The 10,954-nt window shown below is 29.9% G+C and overlaps 2 protein-coding genes across 2 annotated transcripts in view; one reads left to right on the plus strand and one right to left on the minus strand.

The window, feature by feature from the left end:
- The window catches only part of LOC125856936 (very-long-chain (3R)-3-hydroxyacyl-CoA dehydratase PASTICCINO 2-like), a 124,542-nt gene that overhangs the window by 47,869 nt on the left and 65,719 nt on the right, over window positions 1–10,954 (plus strand). The window lies entirely within an intron of this gene.
- Window positions 8,310–10,954, minus strand: part of LOC125856923 (THO complex subunit 4D-like) — a 5,882-nt gene continuing 3,237 nt past the window's right edge. Inside the window, exons 5-7 of the mRNA XM_049536585.1 lie at window positions 9,883–10,064; window positions 9,439–9,492; window positions 8,310–8,672 (exon numbers count right to left, since the gene is read on the minus strand). Of these exons, the coding sequence (XP_049392542.1) occupies window positions 8,489–8,672; window positions 9,439–9,492; window positions 9,883–10,064 (420 nt within the window). The 3' untranslated portion in view covers window positions 8,310–8,488. The remainder of the gene's footprint in view (window positions 8,673–9,438; window positions 9,493–9,882; window positions 10,065–10,954) is intronic.

A 10,954-nucleotide genomic window follows, 5' to 3' on the forward strand; every position in this document is an offset into this window, starting at 1 on the left:
GACGTTGTGATATGTATGAGTCAAGATTTTACTTAGTGGTCCAAAAGAATAATTTAATTTACTTTTACTGTAGATTAATTTTCTCTCATATATTTCTGTTCATATCTATTTTCTACCATTGATGAAATTTTCTTATAAAAAATTGTTCATCCGATGACCGTTAAATATTTGGAACCTTATTGATGTACTTCATAATGTCAAGTCTAAATGTATTAAAATTTAAATGAACAAATTAGTAAAATTTAAACTGATCAAAATGTTACGCGAAGTGAAATAAACTATAGGTTAATTAAAATGTGCTAAATAATAAGTCATGTACTTTCTTAATGTAATTAATGTGAAAATGTGAACGTTTGAGTATTTTACAGGCAACTTATATTGGAATATTTTTCTTTCACACTCTCTTTTTTGAAAATATTTTTCATTTTATTAGTAATAAATACTTTCATGAACGCCTTATATTGACTCTTTTTTTTCTTCTTAAGCTCCTAATATTTAACTTATGTCAACCTACTTGCATTTCTTCAATAATTTATTTATTCTTAATTATTAATTTTTGTACTAAGGTTTTTTCTAATGCCTACCTAAATTTTGATGATTGCCCGTACTTAAGCTAGAGGACTACTTTTTCAATTACTAGACTTGATTAAAGTCGTAAAGTCTCAATTAATAAAAATTTAATTAAAAAGTTTTATTGATTGTGTATAAAATTTTGTGAAGAAGGATCATTACTATTCAAAAAGGACGAGATACAATGCATGAGGTTGCTCCTTTCTTAACTAAAGGTTTTGATTTAGAGCTTTGTATATAAAAACTAAAATCTTTGACAGAAAGCGTTACTGTGAGTGAACAATACTGACAGGAATCTTAATTAATCAGGATTCAATGTTGTTATTTGGTCCAAATGAACCCTACTTGGTGCAACTTCGAATTAATCGAAATTCAATGTCAGTACTGAACACCAAATAGAAAACCAAAATAAATAAAGATGGATCATTACTTAATTTCTTTTTTGTAATGATATACTCTTTATTCCTATTTCACTTTCAATAAAAATGCATATTTTCAACAAAAAAGAAAAAAGTTAAAAACATTTTATCATTAAGTTGAAAAGCATTTTGTCTAATCGTTGAGATTTTATTAAGTTAACCTAATTTGATTTTGATATGAAGGATAATGTCTATTTACTTCGTCTCAATTTATATCACATAATTGGAAGTTTTAATTTTTTTGAAATAAAATTTATATATCTAAAAACTATGTAAAAATTATTATAAATTATATAACTAATATATATATTTGTGATCCGATAAAAAAAGTTTAATTAATTCACGAAATTTCAACTGTATCATAATTATACTATATAAGAAGGGGGAATAAGTATTCACCACAAGTCAACATGTGTTCCAATAAGAAGAGGGAATAACCAATATATTTATAAAAAGAAATGACATATAAAATAAAATGGAGAGAGTATTGATTTTTGAAAATGGAAAAGGACAAAACACATATAAAATTAAAAGACATACAAAAAAAAAGTTGGTTTAACTCTCAATCATAAAAAGTAACATATGTTATTAAAAACTTTTATAAAAAGTATTGTAATTTACAATAAATAATAACTTAAAATATCTACAAGACAATAAAAAAAAGACTAATTTTTGTACTGCTTCTGTCACATAAATTAGGATTGGGATGATTTTAAAATTTTAATTTTGGTTATACATTATAAAATAGCTGAAAAATTGAATGGTATAATTTTTTTAAAAATAACCGAATGAATCATCCTATCGATAACCCTAATGTTACTTCTACTCTGTTTATTTTTACTTAAATTTAGAAAGATATGCTTCATTTCTACCCTCAATCTTATCGCTACATTTATTTGCTATTTAAAATTGAAATTAAAAAAACAAATGACAAATAAGTTTCTATATTAGCTCACTTATGAGCAAAATATATTATAACAATCTTTACTAATTTTATAACAATATATAAACTATACTCCCTCCGTCCCATATTCGATGGGCACTTCCAACTTTACACGGTGATTAAGAAATCATTAATAAATTGGAAGACTTCACTATTTTGCCTTTTGTTTATATCAATGCACATTGAAATGAGTTACAAAAATACACATACAATATAGGAATGGTCATATTAATTATAGGAATAAAATGGAAAAGAATTAATTAATTCTATCCTAATTTAATAAGTGCTCAAATAATATGAAAATAATATTTTTAGTAAGATTCTCATCTAATATGGGACGGAGAGAGTAACAATATAACTTTATTAATGTTGGGCTTTTTTTACTAGTATATTGAGACAAGGGAATAGTTTCGATTGTTGTATATAAGATGTCTATTGAGTGTCTTTTTCTTATTATGTTTAGTTTTAAAAAGGAGAAACATAATTGAGTATTAGGCGGGATAAATATAATCCCTAATTATTCATGGTTTATGGCCGACTGCCAACTCAAAAATATTAATTAAAATTCTTCTTTTTCACGGTGGAGCTACAATATTAAAAATTATAAATTGCAGATCAATCAACTTAATCATTGATAAATCTATTTCATTCTAAGATAGAGCAATGTATTTGACAAATACGATTTATAAGTCGCATTCAAATACGATATATAAATGTAGCACATTTAGTATTTGCAACTTATACTAAATTGTGTATTTGTTACAAAATTCATCAAATATGTATTTATTTTTAATTTAAAATGTATATAAATATATTTTTGCATCCTTCTAAAGTAACTCCTCCCAAAATATTATTACATCATTGTGACGCCAAAATTCCTTGAATATGACGTTAGTATGTACTTTATTATCCCCCAAAGACACAAAATAAAAGAATCCCTAAAAACTTTATTGGTGATAAAAAGGTATTATGACACATTGGCACATGAATTTTATTTATTAACAATATTTGTGCTTGAATTGGATAACTTAATTAAAAGAAAGATTCTAATCAAATAGATAAGATTATCATAATAAAATAATATTCGTGCTTCAATTAGATAATAACAAAATATGTTTTATTGGGTATGATTTTGTTTTCTTTGTAGTTTGATAATTCCTTCGATGTTTGCAATCGAGTTATTTGGGAAGATATTCTTTGTAGTTTGATAATTAAGTATACTTGAAAATTTGTTATTAATAGTAATTTGATAAATAGTCGTTATTTTATTTTTTTTGAAAAATGCTCAATAATTATTTCTCATAAATTGATTAAATTAGTGAAAAAGGAGAAGTTCTTCATGGTTTCAATGAGAATTTATTTTTTACCATACATCGTAAAATATATCATATAATATTTTGTAGTTGTTAAATCTGTACTTAATATTATGAAATCAATATGTAAATTGATATAAAAGTTAGGAAAAACAACTTTATTAAACAAAATACATCCATATAATATATACTAATTTTACATATAATTCAAATAATTATGTATCCTACCACTAATTAAGAGTTTGCTACCATATGTTGACGAAGATACACCTAAATACATATAGTTTTTTCTACCATATATACTAAAATAAGGAGAGAGATCTACGAGCAAGATGGGAGTGAGATAGTCATGTACCTCAGATACATGTATATGTATGCATATGGTATGCCAGAGCGAGATGGTAGAGAGACGAGCGAGATTTGTCTATGTATCCCTGCAGATATATGTGAATCGACTTGGATACAGTATATCTAGAATAAATTATGCCTAATTTGACCTCATTTATCGTGAGATACATTTATCTAGACGTACCAAATTATGGTAAGATTCGTAATATTGCAAACTAGAGTATATCTAATTAATTAGCTACTAAACTAGTGGGATTATTGCAAGTTTCCCTAGAAATTAAACGGAAAATGCATTATTTGGGGGGGAAACTACGTAATTACATAATTTAAGATAACATAATCTCTAAAAAAATCCCTATCATTTGAATTAATTACAAAAAAAAAAACATTTTTTCCTTCTCTCTCTTAACATCGAAATACATCACTCTACCTCTATCAAATACATTATAATTTTGTTTGTGCACAATGTATCTGCTACAAATGTTATTTTTGATACATAACCAAACCTAAATCAGTATGAATCTAGTTTATAGCTATTTATCTTATACATAAATTATGTATCGGGACAGAGTGATGTATCTAAAAGTTCTTAAAATTTTAAAATTATAAACTTTTGAGATAAAATATAATTAGCGTCCAAATTGTCGAGGTCTTTATACTTTATAAAAAAAATTATTGGGGCGGCAGCAGAATCCTAAAGGGCTTGTCGGCCCACGCGTATACCGTATTGGTCTGTTTTAGTGGATTTTGGGGCCCAATTTACCTTTTTTCTATTTTCCTTAAAAAAAAGTTTTAAAAATCTTTATTATTCCTTCCGTTTTATAATACTTGATTGTAGTTGATCTGACACATATCTTAAAATTTAATTAGAAGTATATTTTTATTAATCTAACTTTATTAATGATATTTTAAAAATCTAAATTTGACTGCTAATACTTTATTCAATCATTCAATGATAGAGGTGGTATTGAAAGAAAATACTTAATTTTCTAAATTGAACAAGTAAAATGAAATACCAAGTAAATGAAATGAAGGGAATTTTATTTCTTATTTGTGTCTAATATTTATTTTGAGATCCGACTAATTCAAATTTTCTCTAACAAATATGACATCGTATGATCGTATTCACACTTTAAAATTGAAATCTTTCATTATTAAGAATTAGAAAGTAACTAACATTCCACCGTAACCTATAATTATGAACCACATGAATCTATGCTACAATTTAAAAGTACCACAATCATGCATCTTTCTCATCAACTTTAGATTAACCAATGATCATCACATGACTCAAAATCGTAGAATAGAAAATGACATTTTTATTTATTTATTTAGGGTTTGTTGACTCCTTGGATTGGATGACATAGGCAAACACGTAAAAGATTTTTAACAATCCGCAAGGCTTGGCTGAGTTGGTTGGGTGAGTGATTTTTTACTAGAAGACTGAATATCAATTTCATTATCAGAAGCATTTTCAGCCAAAGCTTGTCGCATCAGACTTATCTAGCTAGTATGATTTATATATATCATATGTGGTTTATGAGTTATTACACAAAAGTTGATTTACTTAGTGTGCATTTAAAGAGGAATCCGACTCTAAACTCAATAGTGCATACACTGCAATTTGAACCACAACACCATACAATAATTGAACTAGAACTTTTAGTAAGAAAATTTGAAATATAAAATAAGAAAAACATCAAGAAATTATTAGAGATTCACAATAACCTTAACCTTATGTATATAAAGTATAATTAATTTTTCAATGTAAAGGGATCTGAATGAACCCGCTTGCACCCAATAGCACCATAAACTTCCACCTTTTTGTGATATATAGATCGATTTTTCACCTTGTAATTTTCTCGCAATTTCCTCTTCACCTCCCCTAACTATATACAATAAAATTAAAAGGAAAAAAAAAAAAGATGATGTAAGGCTAACATAGATTTCAAGCAAGAGGAATACTGTGTAGGGTTTTATTCTTCACTTCTATTGACACTTGGCATGACACATTAGCTTTTTATTCTTTTTATTTTTCCTTTATAGTACTAAGTAAAAAGCACTAAGAAGGTCCAATACTTTTAATTAATTTCTAAATTGAGTTGAGACTTAATTTTATTGGAGTTTTTGAGGGATCAACAGAGAGTGGAACATTTCACTGGTCATGACCAAGATATTATTATTTAGTGTTTTATTACTTTGTTATTATTTTATTATTTTCTTGATTTCAATTATCATATAATATAATCTCTTTGTTGTTGCTGTTTTTTTTCTTCATTGTTTTTAGTATGGATTATGTTTTAGTTCATGAGTTGATGATCTATCAAAAACATTTTTTATACCTTTTCAAGATAAGAATAAAATGTGTATAAACCAGTAAATCACCCTCTTTAGACTCCGCTTGTAACATTACATTAACACACAAAATATGTTATTTCGTTTTTTTGCAAACACAACAACCAATAAAAGATTGACATTCTCAAGAACCATTGCCCCAATTGTTACCCCACAAAAGATAGATCTATGTATAGTATCCAAGATATAGAGTTTATAGCTCTTTATCACTTTTCAATTGTAATATTCCACCAAATTTGATGTCCATTTGTATGAGAACAAGTTTGTCAACACATCACCAAATATGATATAACCATTTCCCAAGAACCGTTGTTTATTTGACCATCATGCAAGTAGTGAATTCACAATTTAAACGTTATATTTATTTTTCAAACATATGTATTAAATTTGACTCAAAAATATTGTTATTATATTAAATTAATAAACTCATGATTGAAACCCCCACCCTCAAAAATACAAATACGAAACCAAGATTTAGGATGAGAATATTCCAATTGATAGGTGTATTATATGAGATGTCATTGTATGTGACCTCCTAAATTGCATTAATTTATCCTAAATATTTCATTTTAATTGAAATTTGGTAGGAATTATTTCTTTTCCCTTTTTTTTCTAGTGGAGGAGGAGTAATGGGGGTTTGAAGAACTATTCATTCCATAGTATTATCCATTTAATATGATATGTATAAAACCTTATCCTTAGGTAGCATATTGTGTGTTTCTACATTCTTCTTGTTTTGTTGTCAAAGTGTACTAGTACCATTAGAAGGGTACTCAATGAAAAAAAAATCACACTATTTTTTATATACATATATAATTGTGGTGTTCGGATCAATTTTGATACATATCGATTAATTCTATGAAGTGTTTGTTATCTCTGACTAACATAAATACGTGTAATTCTATCCTCCAAGATTTAAACAGATGAAAAGAAATCAGCCTAATTCAGACACATATATACCCCTTTCCATTTTCATTATTATAAGCTTTAATATGTGGTCACCATTTTCTTGATTGGTTGAGTGGTTACTTGATTCAATCATTTTTAAACACCTTGCTTTAGGAATTTGGTGAACATTTTTGGAGTCTGTTAGGATTGCTACATTAGTTGAAGCTTTTTGGATTTGTTAGGATGTTGACTTAAGTGGACAAATATTCTCCAATTGCAAAGAGTTTCATTCACTAAGTCTTAGAAATCATATTACTTTATCCATAAATTATTACAATAACATAAAACTAATATGGTGCACTTAGGATTGATCTCATTGGATGCCACTTTGAAATAACATGTCAAAAAACATAGGCTTTTCAACATCATCTTTTTGAAGATATAAATTCAAGAAAGTTCCTATGAAAATAATTTGTCTCCCATTATTACTCATGATTCATCAAGTTATATTATATATGATAAACAAGAAGAACTTCTTGTTCTTTTGTCAATTTTGTGATTAATGATGATGGGAGGTGGGGGTGGGATATAGTGACGAAGAGAAATTTCGTTAAGAGTGTTCAAAATTTAATACATATATGTATGAAAATAATTTTTAACCTATATATAGTATAATTTTTCGACGAAGAATGTCTGACTGACCACTGACTGAAGTGTGGCTACGCTACCGATGGGGTGGGGGATAAATGTATAATTAAAGACACATGTGTGACCTATGCATGTCGTCATTTTTCTTGCATAAATTAAAGTTTTAATTTGATTTCTGTGAAGTATGCTAGGGTATAAAATAATAATTCCATCATTACATAAAGAAAAAAGACCCACTCATGACTTCTGCCACAATTATGTACATTGTTACTAATTCAATAAGGGAGGCATTTGGTAATGGATTTGGAGGTGAGTTATGCAGATACTAAATCTCGCATCAGTAATACCATGTTTGATAACTAGTAAAAGGTTAAATTACTCACAAGTCAGGATCAGTATAACTCGTCACACGTTTTTCTTGATTCATTGCTTACACTGTTCTATGGCATCTCCCTAACAACATACCTAATGTATTTTCCCAAACGTCTTAAGAGGGTAGAGTGTACGAAGATACTACCCCTAACTCATAGACATAGAGAGGCTGTTCCTGGAAGACCGTCGGTACAAGTGCAGCTATGGCATCTCCATAGTAAAAAAAATGGCAAACAATTTTCTATAAAATTATTAAACAGATGTGCACTGTAATCCCTACAAAAAATAATTTGTGAACCATATGACCTCTAGGATGTATCAAAACTGAAGCAGCCAAGTGATACACAATACAAAAGATTGAACAAATGAAGTAAACATTGAAGTTCATCTTTCTCTCCATATTCACTTTCCCAGATCCATGGTTAATACTTGGATGGAAGAAGACAAACAAAATAAAGCAACAAAGCTACCATATAGTCATTATACTAACTCACATCGACGTTCTAATATTCATGTTACAAACCATTAAAACCAAAAACTAGCATCCTCCGAAAGTATCAGAAATAAGTACTATGGCAGTCAGCAAACTTTACAGCAAATGTTCTCGCAGTTCTTGAAAGTGCACCACTATATTAGGTCTGCATAGCATCTGCATTAGCATGATAGTTTTCCAGCTCCTTGTCAAGATCTTCTGCTGACTTCTCAACGCCATTCTTACTACCCCTACCACCACGACCGCGTCCTCCACGTCCACGTCCACGACCGCGACCGCGGCCGCGTCCTGGTGCATTACCCAAGCCACCATGGCCCCTTTGACTATACAATGAGATTAAAAAAATAGTTCAGAAAAACCAACATATTGTTTAACAAGTACAGTGTGATTCAGATCTTAAAGACTTTCAAGCATCTTTTTCCTTTATCAAGGGATTCATCTAATTAGTTTATTTCCACAACTATCATTTCACTTTGATGCAATGATCACCTTCATTTGCTCATATATTTAACTTCAATCTAGACATGTGTGACCATTAAGAATAAAACATGCTAAACATTTTAACTCCCGAAAGCAACACTAAGCCATATCCACATCAAAGGTACCCAAAAGTAACACTAAGCCTTATCTAGATCAAAGGTACCCGAAAGTAACACTAAGCCATATCCACATCAAAGGTACACTTGATTAGCCCATCAAAAAGGAATCTCTTATTTTACATGGCATTACATTGTTAATAAGAAAGAGATTGCACAGTCAAAACAGAAATAAACTGTTTAACTTGTGTTTTATGTGAAGACCTTAGAAGTTGGCGACAAAAATTAGATGTCAAGGCTCCCTTAATAGAAGATAAATACTGGGAACGGCTCAAAATGGAACGATAGTCATCTATTGAGCTATGCAGGGAGATAAAATTCCACTATCTGATATATGTTAATCATCAACTTTATTAATTGACTTAAAAGACAAAATTCATCATTCTACTAATAAATAGCCTTCAGTTGTCTCCGAACAAACATGTAACCTCCCAACCACAACCCAGTAACCACACATCCATAGAATAAATAGCTGTGCCCATGAGAAACTCACCTTGAACCACGATTAGCAGCAGATGCACCACCTCTTCCACGAGCTGAGCCCGGCCTGCACAAGACATAAAGTCACTTTAACTTCCAAAATTATACTGAACACAATTCACCCACAGCAGCATCATAATACTTTGGAGAACAATATTCCTATAAGATGACCCCACCAATCAAAACTACCACATCCTGCTAAAAAATTAATTACAAAAAAGCAAATGACTCCAACATCAAATTTAAAAAAATTAACTTAGTGAACTTGACAAAGCTACTAAGAGGCTAAAACCACATTATCTGCACTATTTGCTATTTAGCGATAGCCAATACGAGTGCAAAATATTCTAAAAGTAAAATGGTTGTTGATGCTGCATCAGAGTCTATCAGACAAACATGGAGCTCACACAAACAAATAGAGGTGCAATGCAAAGAGAGCAAAATTAATATGACATACATCATGACAACGGTCCTTCTTCCATTTGCTCGTCCAACATCTACACGAGCTGATAAAGGAATGTCCGGCTTGGGAGCGACAATTTCTATCTTCATAGGTTTCCCATCCAACTGAACATTGTTGTATCTTTTAAGTGCTTGATATGCATCACTCCTTCTGGCGAAAACCACCTCAGCTGAGCCCTATGAGTGATCAATATTTACCATCAATATTAACTAAAAACTATACAAGCATGCTACAAAAACAACTAGACTATTGAATCCAAAACAAGCAATAACTGAGAAGCCAATACAAGGACAAAAGACGCAGCAAAACAGCTAGCTCGAACAAAATAATTCAGCACCACAAACTAACAGAAGATGATAAACGCAGAACTATACTGATAGATTGTGCTAGACACAAGCATAATTGGACAGACATGATAATAAACGGGGTGATGTACAAACAACCAAAGCTTATACTCTAGTGGTATCTGTGAGGGTCTTCTACATGGTAGGCATGGGTTCGATTCACACTAGACCTTATACCGTATCCCTTCCACAATTCCACCATGATTAGGGTCTTCTACATGGTAGGCAAAACTGATTTGAAGTTTGACTAGTAATTTTCTATTCAAATTCAAGACACTAATATTCATTTTACTTTATGATAGTTATGTCATGCCTAAACAGATAAATGCTGCCTTAACCACATTGCAACTGCAAACAAAATCATAATCACTACTTCCATCTCAAATAGTAGATCTGGTAAAATGCTTTGACACAACGCAATTATACCAAGATAAGAGCTCAATAGCTCAGCATGAGTAAGGCTCTTATTTAGAAAGTAAGTGATATGTTAAAAGTTGAAAGCAGCTTCCAGTAGTGGATCTACTGTATTACTTTGACATACTGAAAAATTGAGGCCCATACTTTGAGTGGACAGTTTGAGGTAATAGAGGATACAGGGTAACACAATAATTTCTGGATTATTCATATGCAGAAACTTATTTCCAATATACAGAAGTTTATTGATGCAAAAGCACAGCTATTTAGGATGACTAGATATTTCTCAAATCTTGTGAGGCTGTCCC

The sequence above is a fragment of the Solanum stenotomum genome, chromosome 2 (assembly GCF_019186545.1).
Source record: "Solanum stenotomum isolate F172 chromosome 2, ASM1918654v1, whole genome shotgun sequence".
Classification (NCBI taxonomy): Eukaryota; Viridiplantae; Streptophyta; class Magnoliopsida; order Solanales; family Solanaceae; genus Solanum; species Solanum stenotomum.